The 19,810-nt window shown below is 41.7% G+C and overlaps 1 protein-coding gene across 1 annotated transcript in view; it reads right to left on the bottom strand.

Annotated features, from left to right (window-relative positions):
- Positions 1–19,810, bottom strand: part of dachd (dachshund d) — a 154,382-nt gene that overhangs the window by 77,543 nt on the left and 57,029 nt on the right. The window contains exon 2 of the mRNA XM_080753412.1: positions 9,892–10,007. Coding sequence (XP_080609538.1) covers positions 9,892–10,007 — 116 coding nt within the window. The remainder of the gene's footprint in view (positions 1–9,891; positions 10,008–19,810) is intronic.

The raw sequence follows: 19,810 nt of genomic DNA on the forward strand, positions 1-19,810 counted from the left end.
TTTATCGGCCGTGGCGGGCTAAGCAGGCACGAGACGCTCCATGTCAATGAGCATGGCCGCCTAATTTTATGCATGGACTGTTGGCAGCGCGGCAGTGACAAACTGGGGTGGGGAACAAACACGACTCTTAGGTACACCAGACTACTTGAACTGTGTGCTATTTCGCATCATGACAAATTTAGTATCAATTACAGAACGCACTAACCTTATGACAAGCAGTGGACTGGAAGAGGAGGAGGCGGGTAGACGTGTTGGAGGGAATGACACTAAATTACCCAGTGTACACTGGATACATTCTGAACCAGGTTGAAGTGGCACAGGATTAGACGATCCACTCTTGACATCACACTGCTAATTGTACATCAAAGGAAAGATAACTAATAAATGACACACATGCAAGCCAACCGTGGGAATGGGCCGGCTCTTGCTGCAGTGTTGGGGGGTATCCGTATCTGCATGCACGGACTGGGCAGTTGCCATATCAGACAGGAATGGAAAGCATTGTCTTTATCAGTAAAGTACACCATGCACCCTTTTGCGAGATGCAGGTGACATTCATTTCTCTAATGGTAAACGCAGTACTCCTGCGTTATTCAAAAGGGTGAAGCCATATCCAGGACATAAATGAATTATATTGAAGCTGCTTCTTAAGTAGTGGGCAGAGTGTGAGTGGAAGCCCTCTCCACTTTAAAGGAGATGTCATCTCAGTGTGGTGTCAGTCCACAGCAAATAATCCGATTTGGGGGCCAATCTGCCTGTAATGCATCAGCAACTGGAAAGGCTCCAGAGCAACCCCCTCGGGGCAAAGACGCCAGTGCTCACACACTCACAGACACAGACAGAGGCACATGCATGGCAGGCCTGGACACATGTGCGTGCGTATGCACACACACGCACGAGGACGAGCATGCGTGCACGCGCACACATACAGGCATTCATTCAAATAGGCATGTACACACATACATACACACGCGGGGCCGCACATTTGTCCATGTGTGCTTTCATGCACATGTAAAGGGTATTTCATTAAACGGAAACCTAAGCATGTTAAGATGTCCTTTCCTAAATGGAACTGGTGTCAAGGGCAAAAGATACATATGTTAACAATGTGCCTCACATAGTCCTCTCTGGTCCTGTTAAGAGTGTGAGGAATGCACCATTCCAGTGCATCAGAATTAGTCACAGATTGAAACACATGAACCCTAGCTGGGCATGCCATAATATGCGAACGCTCAGCTAAAAATATGCTAACATTTGGCTATATTAGCAGATGAGCTGGTAGAGCGGCTATATTCAGCAAAGAGATTTGTTGTAAAGGGGAAAAAGGAGGGGGATAAATGCAGACCCCTGGGTGGATCCCATGGGTCAATGAAGTATAGGGTTTAAACGGTTAAATGTTATGCTTGAAGGAATCACATACAGTAGAACGAGAAGCAGTGCTCCTCAGAGCACAGGTCTCCGGCTCCGCCAGGTCAAGGTAGCTTGTTGTGTTCTCCTAGTGGCTCTATAATAGGCCTTATGTGAAAAGGGTGCCATTTCACCCTCAGACTTTCACGGCAATCAGATTTGAGCAGTGTTGGGAAAGTTCACTTTCTACATTAACTAGTTCAAAGTTCAGTTCACCATTTTTAAAATGAACTAGTTCAGTTCATAATTCAACATTACATACTTTTTTTTTTGTTAGTTGTATCCCCCTTTTTTTCTTAGGAATATTAAGCCACACTGTGACTTGTGGAAGTGTTTAAATAGTAGGCCTACGTTGATTATTAAATAATATAATGTGCACTGCACGTCTGGACTCTCTGGCTGGACGCTCATTCTGTAAGTTTCTGCGTCTGGAAATTAGCCGATCTGCAAGCTCACAACACGTCGCGGATGCGAGGCGTTGCTCAGTAGACTACACTGCACACAACCGCCGCAAAATAAACTTCCAATGCAAGGTGGGGAACACGGCACGAACAAGCCAATGAGCGCCGTTCACAAACGTTAGAAATATATATATATATATATATATATAATGTTTAATTCTGCCTCCTGGTGGTGCGAAATGTATTTCCTTGGCCTCTAGAGAGTGTGCGTGCAAAGTTTCACACAGATCAGTGAAGTTATAGGTCAACCCGTCTGTATGGCCGGATACACATACACACACACACACACACACACACGGACAGACGGACGGACGGACGGACGGACGGACGGACGGACGGACGGACGGACGGACGGACGGACGGACGGACGGACGGACGGACGCACAGGGTGCAAAACAAGTTCTCGTCCACGGCTTCGGCCCTACGGAGACAACAAATCTCCTCAAATTGAGCCTGGGGCAGATACAGAGAATGCATTATTGAATGGTGTGCATGACATGGCATAATGAGGTGAAATTATTTTATTAGTGGTCCAGGGAACCCTATTGCATCTGATTTATGGGTGCAACAGTTAATCAATTTAATGGATTATGAAAATGTATCTATTTAAGTAAAATAATTGATAATCCAATAAATAAAAATAGCCATTCTGCAGGCTCATAACGTATGCATAACGTTGGCGTGATGCAATGCATTGTGAGCTTGCAGATCTGCTAGTAGTTAATAAGATTAATTGATTTCGTTATTAAAACCAATTATTAATTTAATTTTTCATCGATTAATTGATGTACAGTATAAACGAATGTTTCTCAATTATTTGATTAAGCAGACAAGTAATTGATAGAATCATCGCTAAGAAAACAATCGATAGTTGCAGGCTATTACGTTTATTCTTAACCCTAACAGCCACAGTTCCTAAACTCAAAATCATCATTACTGTACACCCATTTTATTCATAGAGCACATTTAAAACAATGGCATTGAATAGAAAGAAAAATACTCAAATAAAAATAGTATAAAACAATCAAAAAATAAGTAAATTATAAAACAATTATAAATTGTTATAAAAATAAATAAATAAATGCAAAAGAGATAAGCAACAGCAAAACAACAAAGTATAGACACGGAATATTAAAGAGGTGGTGCTAGTTTTTTACTTTTTCTGTTATTTATGTGTCTGTATGAGTAACATTACTCTAATAGACCCCCAGGTGTGGCTATAATGTATTTTTGGTTACTTCCTGAAAGCTGAAAGCCTCTGAGTCAAAAGGCCCGACTGGAAAACACTGAGTTAATGATATCATAAAATCATCCCCTCCCCTTTTCACAATCCAGCAACAGCTGTGGGTGTGGCTAACTTCAGCTTGGTCACCACCCACCTGACATACTTAACTCATTCTGTGCCAATGACGTCTCTTGACGTTTTTTTTCAAATGCCCTGGGTGCCAATGACGTCTCATGACGTCTTTGGTGTTTTTTGTATAGGAAAAAAAAACTTTTTTTTTTTTTTTTTTTTAAAGATGTCAAAATGACCTGAGATCAGAGAGATGCTTTTCTCTGTTTGTGTGTTGGCTCCCTCGTTTAGCTGATTGAGAAAATGTGTGTTCATTCTAGTGGATGGACACTTTTTTGATTCAAAAAGCTCTATCTCTGGAACCATTTGTCTGATTGACAAAATTCTTTTTGCCACTGAATCACAACAACTGTGTCTGTTTCTGTGGGGAAAAGAATTATAAAAAAAAAACATATTTTTTCATTGCATAGTAAAGAAAAACATACAAAACCGTGGCACAGCTACCTTGGAGCCATTTTGGCATTTGGCACAGAGGCCAGTGGGTGTGGCCACATAAAACACAATTTTAACACTTTCTGTTCACTTTTTTGAAAAGTATAATCATAAAACCATCTTTAAACTCTCAGTCTGGGTTATAAGCCAAGTGAGTTTTCAAAAATGATTTAAAGGCAGATGAGGTTTGGGCCGCTCTAGCATGTAAGATCATTCCACAGTTTTGGGGCTACAGCGGAGAACGATCGATCCCCCTGGTCTTCAGCCTTGCATGCTTTTGGCACCACAAGAAGTGACTGGTCAGCAGACCTCAACGACCTTGTGGGGTGTTTGACACGTAAAAGCTTGGACATACATCGGTGCCAACCCATTTAAAGATGTAAAAACATTAAAATCTTAAACTGGATCCTATAACGAACAGGGACGAATAGGGGAGGGAGGCAAGAATCGGGCAATTGTGCTCATACACCTGCGTCCTTGTTAACAGTCGAGCGACAGCCTTTTGCACTAACTGTAGACAGGCAGGCTTGGCTAACGGCAACATAAAGTGCATTACTGTACATTATACCATTAAACCAGATGGTGGCGCGAAAACAACAAACATGTTTTGGACTAAGACATTTGAACCTTAGGTATTTTTCCTGGAATGTGGGTCCAAACAATTCTATCAATATACAGTAAGCTGTACCACCATACTGTACCATTGCATTTAGAATTTTGTCCAAATTAGGTTTTCTTCAACAAATCTTGAGCAATCAGTATCAAGTTCAGCACATGATCCGGATTAAATCTCATTTTAGGAATAGCAAAACATTACATAAACGTTGGCACAAGCTATTGTAATGAAACGTGATCCATATTTTCAGATGCTACATCTGAAAGTTGCTGAGCAGTCCTGGGATATTCTGCCACTAGATGGAGCAATAAATGCGAAAAGTTTATGTCAAACATTTTTCAGTCATGTTTAATACAGTCATGTTGGCACCGGTCTGCTTGGGAACGATGCAAGACGGGAATGTTTCTTGTTTCATATTTTCTAACTGCAAAATATGTGTTGCACACCTGCTTTTTGTGTTGTGATTGTAATAACAAAATTTAAAGTGTAATTTTGCCTGAAGGGGGGGGGGGGTCTCGCCTAGGGTGCCAGAATCACCACTGTAAATAGACGCCAGTCAGCTTAATGTTGAGCAGAGCCATGCTGCAGCCAATGAGAGCACAGGGTAGGAGGACAAGGGTGCTTGTTTGATTGTGTAAATAAATAATTATTTGTTTAAACAGACTGACAGATGGATGGATAGATAGATTATTCAGAAATTCAGATAATTATTGGTAGCAATGCTGATATTGCAGTGTTAAATATAGTTACACTATAAAACTGGTTGGTTGTGCTCCGCACAACCTGCTGCAGGGTTTGCCAGTATGAGGGGTTAATTTCTTAAATTGCTAAGTACGGTATAGCCTACATAATGTATGTCATGGTTGGAATACTTTTTGAAAATAATAATTTAACTGATCACCGCCCGAGGAAACAACTCTACCCGCAGGTTGGTTGACTTGGTTCATTGATTAAAAGTTACACAAAGCAGTAATTTAATTTGAGGGACAAATGAATTGAACAAATTGAGCTGTAATCATTATACACATAACCGTGTTATATTTGAATAAAATGAACAAATTAAAAGAGTGCTTGATCTGCGCACCATGTAATCGTATACATAAAATGATGTTATTTCATATCTTTTACATAATATAGTTATAACATATTGGGATGTATGTAAGCCATTTACCATGAGAGGGAGTGGGTGCCAAACAACTCGAATGGTAAATTGCTTTTCTACCACTTCTACCATATAAATGAAAGAAAACACAGTTGTAACGAGGTTATTTAGTTATACAACTGCAACACAACAGTGGGCGGGGTCCAGGAGCCAACTCAAGGTTGTTGACTGATTTACCACTGTTTTAAGCCAGTATCTGAACATGTGACCACAAAAAGTGGTAGAAACAGTCATTTTATCCAGTAGGTCGGTCGTTCTGTTTGTCTGTCAGAGGGGAGGGGAAATGGTATACCACAGTTGCTCATCAAGTAAAACATGAAAATGCATTAAAGGATGAAACATCATAAAATGTACTAGAATAATACAAACAAAAAGGAATATCGGACGTTTGTGTATTGCATCTGTATATCACCTTCTGGTGAAAATGTGCAGTGTGATCCCCTGACACCAGTCAATCATGCAGTCTGGAAACCACAAAGAGTTAAGACTCAAGACTCAAGTTAAGACTCAAGACATCTGGTGACTATCTGACAACTTTGAAAGTTTGAGACCCAGGACTTACAATTCAAACATGCCAACCATGTGGCTATTTATGCATGTGGCATTTTTTCTAATTCGACCGAAGGTCAATTCATAACTTGACTCAATTTACCTTCATAGATAACCATGTGTTTTTAAACCAATGGATATGGATTTCAACAAATACAGTATGTGGCGTTTGTGTAATTTTCTCAACCGTTTTGGTAACCTATTCTACTGAGTGTGTTTGATTTGATCAATTTAATCTCAGTAAAGATACACTGATCAAGTCCTTGCCATAAATGGATGTGATTGAATTAGAATGTTTCTCTGAAAGATAACTTTGCATTATACTACACAAATAACACTCCATACACTTCCATTGTCTTTATAACTAACTGGCTCAGAAGGTAGATTAGGCATCTGATCATCAGCTGAAGGTACCAGAGCAGTCTGATGCCTTGCATTCAAACTTTGCACTATACTAATCCAATATATTGCAGATTATGGCAGATATCGTATTAAGACTCTTGAAAGCCTGAAATATTTGGTTTATCTATAGCTTCTATGCCAATATTAGTTCTTTCAAGGCTTCTGTCAATCATAATTGTCTTCGCCAAGCCGAAGCTTTTAGGTCTTATATTTGCACCCTGTCTGTCCATCCATCTGTGTCCGACCGTCCGTCCGTCCGTCCGTCTGTTACCAGCTAATCTCCAGCGCCGTTGGCCCGGTCGCAGCCAAACTGTGCACACACACTCCCTGGATGCCAATTCAGAACCTCTGCCCCACATTTTTCACATGGGCCTGTGCTAGCGCCACCATGAGGACGATTTTTGACAGTACTAATTTATTTGACAGTAGGCCTACTCATTTTTAGACAGTAATCACGCAAATCGGTAGCCAGTATCTACAGTCATGTGATCGACATGGATCTGTCTGAGTTTCCATATTCCTTCCTGATTGGCCAAGATCGGCTTCCAAAGTTTGCAGGATTGGACAGTTTAGAACAAAATGCTTCAAATCATGAACACAACGTGCAATTTTGGTGAAATTGCGCACGCACATTCCCAATAGGCAGAAGAAGAATTGCCACAAATCAGCCTCATGGTGGCGCTATAACAGGCAGATTTGTGTTGTTACCTATAACTCCACTGATCAGTATAAAACTTTGTACACGCAAACCCCCTAGAGGCCAAGGAAAAAACATTTTTCACATCTGCCTTTTATAGCCTTTTTTTCCTGTTTCTTCATTATCTTCATCTCCCTCATCTTCGTAAAGTCATCTTCTTCTTCTTATGAGTTTGTACCCAGTATTTTGTTGGTTGCTATCTTTTTGTGTGTGCAAAACTTTGGCTAAATGGAGTCAGCTGCTCTGCGTGGTGATGAGGAGATCTGGCTCATCAGGGGCACCAGCAGGTAGTCATTTGCAAATGCAACACCAGGAGAGAAATGACATGCCACTGCGAACAAAACATTTCACGGGGTGCTTGTCTCTATTCCATAGCCTAAATTAAATGGCGCATCACATGTACTGTATTGGTAACGCTTCCAGATGGAGCCATCAGATCCTGGTCTGTTTGCCTGTGAACGGGGCAAACTTGTCTGATATACCACGATAATATGACATGATGTAACAGTGTGACTGTTTAAGACGGTTTCTTCTTGTCAGTTTTTATTATCAATAAATACGTTTTTGGGTCCCAAGAGGGAAAAATGAATTAGTCGCCTATTTACATGCTTGCTTGTGTGCGGTCATTTCACAACACCATTAATCTGTCAAAAAAGTGTAACTTACATGACATTCACCCCCTCGCGTTGGGATCCAAACAATAAACGTTTTAATTAGAAATCTGAGAATTGGTAGAAAAGTGGTGTCTCGCCACACTTACAGTAGGCAGCTGGAGGCAGTTACGAGAGGATCGAAATCCTCAATTACTTTATCTCTGTCCCCTGAATACCCTGACTAAATGTCAAGATCATAGAGTCCCCCTGGGCTTAAAGGGGATGATATCAAAAGGCTTTTTTTCCCTCCGTTGCTTTATGTTCCACTAAATAACACTGGTCTTTCTCATCATTGTCCCCCTCTGTGTTCACTGTGGCCTTTAAGTTCTCCTTCCTCAGTAAGATACAGATAGTCTGTGACCTCACCCCATTCCCAGAGTTCAAAGCAGACTCTGGTCTGTGAGCCTTCATTGTTCAGCATGGTTAAGGATGGCCCGATCTCTGTGTACTATTGAATTTCAAACACCTCAACCCAGACACTGCTTTGCTCTTTTCTCAAGGAAAAAAAAGAAACAAGTCTCTCATGCCATTATAAAAAAAAAAGATACATGCAAGGTGATTTTTTTCTTTTCAAATACCGTGAAAACAGTCGAGATCAGTCATTATGCAAAATGTTTTCTTATGATATTACCATTAATGTTGGTTAAATACAATTATGTATCATACATGAAATGAGCATTCAAGGAGACCCATTCAACAGCACAATATCATTAAAGACATATGAAGGAGGATATTGCAAAATATGCAAATTAGAGCACTTTCAGCCACCGACATCAAAGCAAGTCACAATGAAACCCTGCCACAAATAGAACAAAAGCATTAGCTGCAATAAGATTTGCCCCTGGGGCAAGTTAGGGCACAAACGGTTGTTGTTGATTCTGGTGGTGATAAAGCTTGCTTTAGCATCGCCACCACCGCCTATGCACATACACCAGTGCAGTGGATTTAATCGCGCTAATTAGAATGCACTCAAGGCAAAAAAGCAACCAACATCTCACTGTCGGGCAGAAACCTCGCATCTCCAAGTGTCAAATGTGTACGTTCTTTTGGTAAATGTTACACTGCATGATGCCCTACTTCATCATACAAAAGTGTAGCACAAAGGTAGTGAAAATAGCAGATCTACAAGCACACCAGGCCTTGCGGTGCGAGGCGTTGTGTGCTTGTAGATCGGCTATTTTCAGTAGTTTAAATCGTTTTAAAAATAATAACCGCCCAAAAAAGGAAGGTTTTGGACATACAAGGTTTCCACCCGACAACGACGATCTACAGGAATAATCCAATTTATTCTACCTCCTCGTCTTCATTTTTCCAGGGAGTCGAGCAGAGAGATCTGCTTTTTGGTAAGCGGGGTGAGCGGCTGGTGTCTGGCGGTTGGGTGCACGATGTGTCACTTTGGTCCGGTTGCCATTTGGAGGACAAACAGCAGGATGCTGGGGGGCCACTGGTAGGGAGACTGCGTGTGTGTGTGTGCGTGTGTGTGCGTGTGTGTGTGTGTGTGTGTGTGTGTGTGTGTGTGTGTGTGTGTGTGTGTGTGTGTGTGTGTGTGTGCAGGGGCGTCACACCAAATTCTGGGCCCTGGGTACAAGGATTCACTGCGGGCCCCCCATGAATGTTAACTATTGAAAAATAGCAGATATACAAGCTCACAGCGCGGCACCGAGTGCCGCGCTGCGAGCTTGCATATCTGCTATTTTTGAAAAATCGTGAAAATGTGTGCAAGAAACCTATGTCAAGGACCCCCAAGATGATATGTATTTGGCCACGGACCCCGATCTCAAAATATTTAGTTCCAGGGACCCCCAGAAGCAAAATTTGAGTTAGAAATGTTCGCTTAAAAAATACATATATTCAAAGATTTTCACACATTTTCACAACTTTTCAAAAAATAGCAGATCTACAAGCTCGCAGCGCGGCACTCGGTGCCGCGCTGTGAGCTTGTATATCTGCTATTTTTCAATAGCTAAAGTTATTAGGGCCCCTCCACCTTGGGCCCCAGTAACTCAGTCCCACTTTCCTACCCCTTGTGACGCCCCTGTGTGTGTGTGTGTGTGTGTGTGTGTGTGTGTGTGTGTGTACGACAGAGAGTGCAACAGAAGGAGCCATAGCAACAACAGGGACAGCAAATACAAGAGACAGAATCCACGGTTGTCCATACCTGTGGGGGGCATCATGCCAGGGGACATGAGGCCGGGTACCGAGTGGGGCATAATGTGGGGGTTCTCTTGCGATGTTATGCTCTGGGTTCTCTTAGGTGGCCGACCCGGTCTGGAACTGTGAAGAGAGACAAAAGCCCAACGGAGAGCAGAGAATGAACACGCGAACAACGAGAGGCAACAAGGGAGGAAGGAATATTGGGAGTACTGGAGGGAGGTGGGGAATGGGGGTTAGGGGGGGGATGGAGGGAGGGGGGCTAACATTTGGACCACTCCAAATTGCAATTCCATTCCAAAGAGCTAACATGTACTGTAAATAAATTTCTTTTCAAGGACAGTTGCTTTCTGCGGCTCAACATAATAGACTTCCATAACTAATTAGATTACACGGTGAATTCATTTCCTTTATTGAAGATCAACCACTTTTTGATGCATAATTCATAACCCGTACCTCGTTACCTGTTCCTCCGTATTAATATCCCCACACTATTTGAATTGCCTTGTTTGCATATGCTAAAATACAGCGAGCGGCCCTCGGCCTGGAAATTACATGTTAACTTGTTATAATTATTGCAGTCAGGCCACTATTGATTTATGAGACTTTTAAAAACCAAATATGTGTAAGTTCTGGTAATGAATGATATTTTAAGGTTCTTCAGGAAATTAAAAGGCAATGGCTGCCTTAGGAAATGTTCTGCTTGCTTGATTTAATGCGTGCCTTAGCTGGAAGGTGGCGTGACAGAGTGATTCAGACCTGTTGGACGGTTCTGATGGGGGAGTTTTATTACACCAAACGAGGGGCACAGATCCAGCCGTGATAAATGACTGTGCCACCTTTGCCGCGGAGGAGAAAAGGGCCCTCAAAGCTGATACACTCCTGAAATTTCCACACATCTTACTCATTCACTTATTAATACAGCTTCGAGTTACAATCAATACCTCCTTCACTGGCTTAGTTACAAGGAAAAGCCTATGGGGGAAGAGAGATGCAATGAGCATATAATCAAGGGGATGAAATTCTATGGGGGTATGTTCTTTATAAACCAGGGACAGGAGTGTCTGTGCTGAAAATGAATTGCGGTGACACGACACTGGTGACATATTGGTTAGTAGGGCTGAGCATCAGTGAGCGATATGGAAAAGGTTAGGGTTAGGGTTGAGGCGACCGTTCGCAGTCGTTTGTGCCGCCCCGTTCGGATAGTTCGTGCCGCGCCCAGTCGTGCCGCGCCCGGTCGCGTGTCGTCTCGTCTTTGCATTCACTTTGTATGTAATCGTGCCGCTCAAACTATCCAGGTGTGAACGCAGCATCAGGCGATATCACAATATTACGATATCCCAAATCCCAGAAATGATGTAGTCATAACAGGATAGAATTTTTTTTTCGATATTGGCCAGCCCTAGTTAGATGCATTATTTCAGATACAATTTTCCAATCTAAGCTTTACAGTGGCACTCACTTACTCATACAGTAGGTATTATTCCACCTTTAACACACTGTATGTCGATACAGTTAGCCACCCAAATACACTACTACTGTAAGTAGATGTACTGTATATGTTGCTAACCTCTGTGTGTGTACACTTGATGAATAAGTATACAAGTGCTATAGTTCTTTTTTTTTTTTTTGACCGAAGTTCGCAATATACCATGAGAAATGTCGCAGCATGTCTCTGTCTGTCTGTCTGTGTCAGTACACATTTTTACGGTCTATTGGTTCCCTTGTCACTGTGACATCACTCTGACATCATGCTCTGATGTCACTGTTCAGGGGAACCACTCTTAACAGAATGGGTTTGCTGCTCTGACATCACTCTCTGGATTCATATCCCTTTTATGCCCATATATTTTATGCCCATATGTAGTCGACAATGTGATGTTAGAACATGCCCATATATGGGCATTCCCAGATCACACTTGCAAATTAATTACATCATTGTCCGTTTTATGCCCATATATGGAGATCCCTGTCCCAGTGTCATCAATATTAAGGGCATATATGGGCATTCCCAGATCACACTTGCAAATTAATTATGTCCTTTTCCGATCTATGCCCATATATGGAATTAATGGAGATCCCTGTCCCAATGTCATCAATATTAAGGGCATATCTGGGAATGCCCATATTTGGTAATGCCCATATATGGGCATGTTCTGCCAATCTCAACAGGGCGAGGTCGCATGTCGCCTTGAGGCGTCTTACTAGTTTTTACAGAGTGCAATGTATATACTACTATCATCTGTGTAGCCTTTCAACAAGTGCTTATAATTCATATGTATTTATTTATTTACCATTGATTAAATACATATTTACTGCAGTAGGTATTATGACTATTCTAAGACAAGTCAAAAGACACATTTCTGTATTCCCCTGGCAACTAACATGTTACACAGTAGTCTGAGCACCCAACAATATCTCACAGACACACACTCTCAGACACACACTCTCAACATAATACTGATTATATATGTATTTGCAGAGGCCATTAAAGCCTGTAACGTATTACCGGTAAATAAAATGTTTGGGCAATGTATATGTTTGGGCAATTTATGTAGTGTATTGCTATTGTTTTTTCTTGCCTGTATTGCGAAACTGATTAACCTCTCCTCAATAATTTCAACCAGAACATTTGTATTCTCCGATACCTTGAAGAACCGTTCTTATAATGAACAAATGTGTAATCTCAAAATTAACCGTTGAATAAATAACTAATTAAAAAAGGTAATTTATACTACCATTTGTTTCCTTTCTACAAGCATGACTAAGGAAGCGTACGATGTGTTGCTATACCATGTATAGTAGCTACTCTATAGTAAAATAACAGTGATTGTGTTGTGCTCCATTTACCGGTAGCTCCTATTGTACATCTGTACATTGATGAAGCCTTCTACGGCATGCAGTTGCTTTAGCTTCGAAATCATATACTGTGTACTGTTGCTATAACTGCATTTATTCAGGCATGCTTTTATGTGAGGTTTATTTACCTCAGTGGTGTTAAGAGAGAGAGAGAGAGAGAGAGAGAGAGAGAGAGAGAGAGAGAGAGAGAGAGAGAGAGAGAGAGAGAGCGCACTGGCCATATGCAATGGTCATATCTGTCTGAATATGCTGACATGCTCATATACAAGCTCTGGCTGTTTTAGGACTAAAAGTAGTCCTTCATCCAACTGTGTTTCCTTGGAGAGTGAAAACACACAAACGATGGAGAGATGGAGAGAGGTGGACTGAGAGCATGGTATAGAGGAACTGAGAGGATGGAGAGAAAGAGAGAGAGGGAGAGAGAGAGAGAAAGAGAGGGGGGAAACGAGTGCCCGCTCAACCTAGGGATGTCTCGAAATGTAATTCCTATTTCTATAGAAGCACCTCTTTGATCTTATGAGAGGGAGAGATCGCAGACAGTTTTGCTGTCATCACTTTCACTTGTACTCTGGCTGAATTATTTATGAAAGACCTCAATGGAGGGCTTGTGATGGGTAAAAGGCTTTTTACCAACAATACTAAAAGCAGAAGAAAAGAAAACTTGAATGGACAAAGGAAGAAAGTGTCATATCAACTTTGGATCACGTTAGAAGATCTTAACTCGGGTACAAAGATCCAGTTACGCAGAGGTAATGATAGGCTGCTGCAAGAGAACATGTCTTGTGTTTAAAGGGATGGCGTTTTAGCCACATTCGCAACATACCATAACTCTCACCAGCCATGAACGCTGGACATCGACTGAACTGAACCGGGGATTTGGAAGAAGGAATCTTCAAGCTGCTGTGGCTGCTTTTCAAGGAGAAATCTTATCTAATTCCCTTGCGATGGAGGAATATTATCTGAAATGGTCCTGTAGTAGGGCAGTTCTAGACAGGTTATGTCCGTACATTATTCAACACCACTTAAGATTTCTGAATGATAGGTTCTGGCGTAATTTTCCTTCACCAATATATTTATCTTCCATGGAGTCAATAGATGAGGCGTGCAGTCAAACACTGATGCAGATCTGTGGTGGCCAGACCCATCCAGGCTAATAAGCTGGGTCCAGAGGAACTCAACCTGGCCTCAAACAAAAGAGCCAGGCTATTTATCAAGTAGCAGATGCTGATTCCCTAAATAGCCTGGCACAGAAACAGCTTCAAACTAGGCCATTATTTAAAAAAAAAAAAAAAAAGAAAAAAGAAAGAAAGATAGAGCTGGATTTATGATTGGAATTTTGGTTGGGAATTCTCTTCTCCTTTTTTGCCTCTTCTCAACTTCTCTTTTCGTGTCTTGTCTTGTCTTGTCGTCTCTAGTCTTTCCTTTCCTTCTTGTTTTTTTTTTCTTCTCATCTTTTCTCTTCTCCTTCTTGAAATGTTTTAGAAAAAAGAAAAAGAAGCCTGCATCACAAGTTCTATATTGGGCTTATTTGGACACTGATATTTTAATTTTGGAGGTCAATCGTCAAACAATCATATTCCCGCCTATATTTATGTTTATACTAAAGATATTCGGGGGCCTCGCATCTCTGGCTTCAATTAAGGAAACAAAATAGGCCCCACCAGGGCCTGGGCCGGGGGCCACAAATATGTTACACATCTATTCTCTCTCTTTTTTTTGTTTTGCTGCCATGGTGAAAAGAAAATAGTGGTGAACTTTCCCTGAACCAGACTTCCTTTAATGGCCCGGCTCTGTGTTGACCCAGCAGAGCTGACTGGAACCTGATACTATCCAACACACTACGCTGCACAGGCAATCAGATTACACAGGGCCCAACAATACACTCCACGCAGGTCCGATTTCAACGCAACAATGCAATAAAAGCACAATAATTAAATTCATGTTCTCACCCTGTTTACAGGAAGCCAACACAAGGTGATAGGTATAATAAGAGGTATAATATCACATCAAATATCAGTGCGGAGTGCGGGGTGATCTCGCAGAAAGAAATTCTGACATCTCGCTATCAGACCCATTTCTGTCGACGGAAGCAGCGACTGAGATCTTATTACTCAGAATGCCGTTAATGCAGTGATTATGATCTGTTATAAATCAATTGAAACCACAAATGTAATGTTTAGCCCAAGTAAGCACCCTCTCCCCAACTGGATTGAGTTACCAACAACAATCATCCGCCCCACCCAGCCTTTGATATCTTTAGGAATTCAACCTGGTTAAGTCAACAGTGGCTCCAGTTTGCAGAGAAAGAGCATAATATTATTTCCTGTTGCCTATGATTGAGCCATTAACCTTTTATCTCAGTCTTTTGTTTGATGTTTCTAAAAGGTAAGGATGTAAGGATGAAGATATTTATTCCATTTCCGCCCAGTCGGCCAAAACAAGCGAGTGAATCATTCCGTCTGGGGCTTGTGTAAACAAAAGGCCTCTCCAGGTCCCTGCCAATCAGGCCTTATAAAATATTAACCCAATGTCATTGCCCTTTTAAAATCTCTCACCTAGAATTCCCTAATTGTTCCTTTTCTTTATCTCTCCAGTGCAGAGAGTAAATAAATTAACAAAATAGCTTTTATCGCCCAGAGTAACCTTTTAACTGAAGGATTATCTGGGGTTTATTTTTCATTTCTCTCCCAGCGATAGCAGAGCATGCCCCATTGATTGGTTTGCTGAGGTGGTGACCAGCCATGAAAACAAGGTCCTATTGATAAAACAAAGCAGCTCCTTACCTTTTTAACTGCCAGGTCAGGCAGAAATCCTGAGGCCCCAGACTGTCCAGGGGCCCGAAAACGCTGAGTTTATATTTTTTTTCCCGATTTGGTTCAATCAAACAGTTTAACAATATGCATGCAACTCTCCTGAGAGGTTATCTATGTTTGTTGAAAGACAGGGATAACATGGCTGCGGTATATTACTAGCAATTTACAATCCCGGCAGATAAGATAATGGTGTTGGTGGAGGTGAATGATGAAATGTTTAACTTTAATTATAAAAATGAATTATTTTCGCAACAACGAGCCACTGCTGTTTGTTTTCTTTGTTTGAGAATAAAGTGGAAAAGAGGCCAATGTTATTGAAAGTGATAATGGACATGCCAGTGTTTATGTCAGACGTGAACGCAGACCACTTTGACGAATGAAATTGAAAAGTGAAAATGAAAAACAAAAATCATTTGAAAAAGAAAAAAAAAATCCAAAACGCTATGAAAGTGATTGGAATAAATGTTGCCTTCAACACGAAACAGATCTATATTTCCTGCTGACCTTGGCAGTCTAGTGGTGGTGATGATCATAATCTCTCAGAGGCTCACAGTGTGATACATGGGAATGTATTCACTCATCCATCTTTTTCCTGCATCCATCTATCCTCACCCCCATCTTGTATCTCTATCTGTATTTGCATTGAGCCTATTCTTGGTTTATCTCAATCAGCTTTCCCTTGCACCTGTCAAACGCCGCCTTGCACAGGTAGCCACATCAGCCCTTATCAGATCTAGATAGCTGGATTACTGTTGAGTTTGTGAGTGCGAGAGCACTAAACAGAAAACACGCGCGCACACACACTTTTATTTATTAGCAGTAGGAACAGCTGCATCCGCTGGCAAACAGTGAACTTTTGTTGCGGAACAATATATCACAGATCAAATGGTGTGAAATCAAAGGAGAGGGAGAGCTAGCATCAATCCCACTAAAACCCTGTTTAAAGTGCTGTCTGTGCTGTGATCCCTGTGCGGACCCAGTGTACAGGAGCTGAGATCACTGGTGGCTGGGACTGAGAGTGCCTTCCTGGTGCCTTTGTTTGGGCTCATTCCTGATTAGGACCACGCTGGGCGGGGCAATCAGATTGTCTGATGGCACGGAGGAACACGGAGCCCGTCAAAGTCCTTCCTTCTGTCTTGGTTCACCTCGGTTGAGGCGATGCCGTGAAACGCGCACCCAGCTGGGCTTCGCGGAGAGAGCGCGCCGTACGGTAGCTACAAAGGGCTTACTCGAGTAATCACGCTCTATTAAGAGACGTTTGAAGCCTCCCGACTGTGTAACGGAGTCTGAAAAAAAAAAAAAGATCTTAAAATGTGATAAACTGCTGATTATTCCCATGCATCATTAATGTTAAAAGCTGATTTCGTAATTGTACATCCCATAACTACAGAGTTTGAGATTGTTTAGTATCACGTCGACAGCCTCTGATAATGAGTAAGCAGACTTCCTACATCACGGGAATTGATGAGGAGAGCCTAATTGGTTGACTTTTCCATGCCTAATGGATGATTCTCTTAATTAAAAAGATACTGTACCAAATGTTAGAAATCAGATAGCGCTTAAAGTAAATGCAGTTAATCAAATGTATGAGAATGAACAGTTCCAGGAAAGCCCAAATGAGATTTGTAGATACGATTTTGCTCCAATATTTATTAATTGCAAGTGCCTTTGGTTAGCAAAACAGAACAGGTCTTATCTTCAAGCTGTGAGGAAATTTCATCTAACCACTCTGACTGATCTCTCTTTTTCATGAACTGCGTATGCATATGAAACAAGTCTTCAAAACAAGGCTTTAAAAACTTACCCAGTCAGGGTGCCTTTGAGGATATTTAATTAAAATCTAATCCTGCATTCATTAAGGCTCACATAAATTAAGCTGTCATTCATAAGATTTATGGATTCTCATTTGCATATTGCATACAATTCATCAATTACTCAAGTATGAAAGGAGCGCATTTCCCTTGGAGCTGCCTGCTAGCCTGCCAACATTTGAAATGAGAGAAAGAGCAGGACTGTCAGCCATTCAGTACAAACTTTCCCCACAATGTCTGTGCACTGATTAATCTCATTTTCTAGGCATCCCTTACAAGATTGTACACAGTCCAGCTGCACTTTTCAATTATTTCTCCTGTCCTCTCAAGTAACTTTGAAAGCAGGATGGGCTAAATGCAGACAGAGGCTACTTTAGTCTTTATGTATATAACATGTCTTTTTTCCAGGGTAATAATAAATTAGAGGGAAGGGTTTCAGAGATCCTAATGGAAGGGAAATGTAGTAATTTTATTGCAAATCCCATCAGGCAAATATTCTGCATGGTATAATAGCATATTTCCTGTCACATTTAGAGAGGGATACATCCAGCAGGCATTCTGACAGAGGAAGAAAGAGGGAGGAAAAGATAGAGGGAGGGTGGATAGAATGGAAGAGACAAGTGCAGGAAGAAAACAACAGAGAGAGAGAGAGAGAGAGAGAGAGAGAGAGCGAGAGAGAGAGATCGAGAGAGAGAGAGAGAGAGAGGTGGTGTTGGTGGTGGGGGGCTTACTGCTAAACACATAAAAACTCCCTTTTTGGATGTGGGGCTATGGGAAACGCAGTATGGAGTAAGTGCTTAAAGCAAGCGGAGCGTGAACACATCTAAGATAAAAGGTCAGGCAAAAACAAACAGACCACTCACGAGGACGAATAGAATTAATTGACTCATTAATATGCATGGCTAATAAAGCTCGAAAAAATCCTAAAACAAAAATCATTGTCAACCATTCCCTTTTAATGGCTCTTATTTTCAGCTTGAGGAGAGCCAGTCTACAGGGCGTATCAATCTTTAGGAGGGGTGGAGTTCTTCCACCAAACAGGCTAAGGGTAACCTCAGTGTTGTATGTTCCATGTCCTCCCCGGTACACAAAGGCAGAGTTGTTCTGCTGGAGGGATTAATTGAGAATTAATCCCAGTTTCTGGCAGTGGAACAGACCGTCAGTTAGTAGTGAAAGTCATCCTGAAGGGTAGTTAATTGGTTCCCCATAGCAAAAGCTTTGGAGAACAGAAATCAAGCTGCATTTTCATTAATCCTCCCCATTGTTTTATGAAATTGTTGTCGAGTGTGACTTCCGATGGAGTCAATAGTTAAGGCTTTTAATTTGCTTTTAATTCTGCCAGCGGGGTGACAATTAACAAACCCCATAGAACAATAGGAGTGGAAATTATGTGTTCGATAGACTCTAAAATTACTCTAAAATCAAAAACCAATAAGCAATTAATATACCGTATTCCACGCGCGATAACTATCTCCGGTTGTGGCATCTCCTTCACTATCTCTCTACCTCTGTATCTCTCTCTCTCTCTCTCTCCCTCTCTTCACTCCTGCAACCATGCATGTCCCTCTATCCATTGAAGCCTTTTGAACTTTGGGAATAGCAACCAGAATGTCGGATGTGATTAATTTCAGGTCTAAATGGACACAACAGACAGAAAGGGTGATGTAATCATAACACAAGGAGACAGAGTGACTAAACAGGGAGAGGGACACGAAAGAGGGAGAGAAAACAGAGGGGGGGGGAGGGGGGGGGGGTTGAAGAGGGGTGGACACAGTCATACACAGAGACCTACAGTAGATGGAAAGACAAGCAAAAAGCAAGCACAGACATACACACTCCGAGTTCAAGCTAAACAGGAAGACCATGGTGATTAGCATTAATTGCACTGAGTATTGAAATCCTGTGTGAAACATTAAACAAAAATTATCTACTGTTTATCCACTTTTTTCCATGATTCTTTCTTTTTTTTCAATAATTAATGAAAAGTAAATACATGGAGGAGTCCAAAAATGATCTGGGGAAACAGCAATGTTTACATAATTGGAGAAAAATACTCTCCTCTTTTTCCTCCCTCTCTCTCTCTCTCTCTCTCTCTCTCTCTGAGAATGTACACTGTGTGTATACAGATTGAGAAAAAGGGTTAGGGCTCTGGTCTGCCTCTCACCGTTTCCCCCATCAGAAGTAACAGTGTCTGTTCCCCAGAGTGTTGGCTGCTGCTGTGAGCGAGTGTTTGCATATTTAGATACAGGCAGCCCTGTTTATGCAGCCCCACTCTCGGCTGCTCAAGTTCACTCCGACGAGGGCCCTGATCAATTTGGCCAGCTGTGCTTTAAACGCTGTTTACAACAATAACATCACAGCTAACAGAGCACGCAACGTGGCAGCACGCAAGTGTGCACACGGGCACATAATGTACGCCCGGCGTCCGCGTGCACACGCACAC

Source organism: Nannobrachium achirus (genome assembly GCF_963921795.1).
Source record: "Nannobrachium achirus genome assembly, chromosome: 22".
Taxonomy (NCBI): Eukaryota; Metazoa; Chordata; class Actinopteri; order Myctophiformes; family Myctophidae; genus Nannobrachium; species Nannobrachium achirus.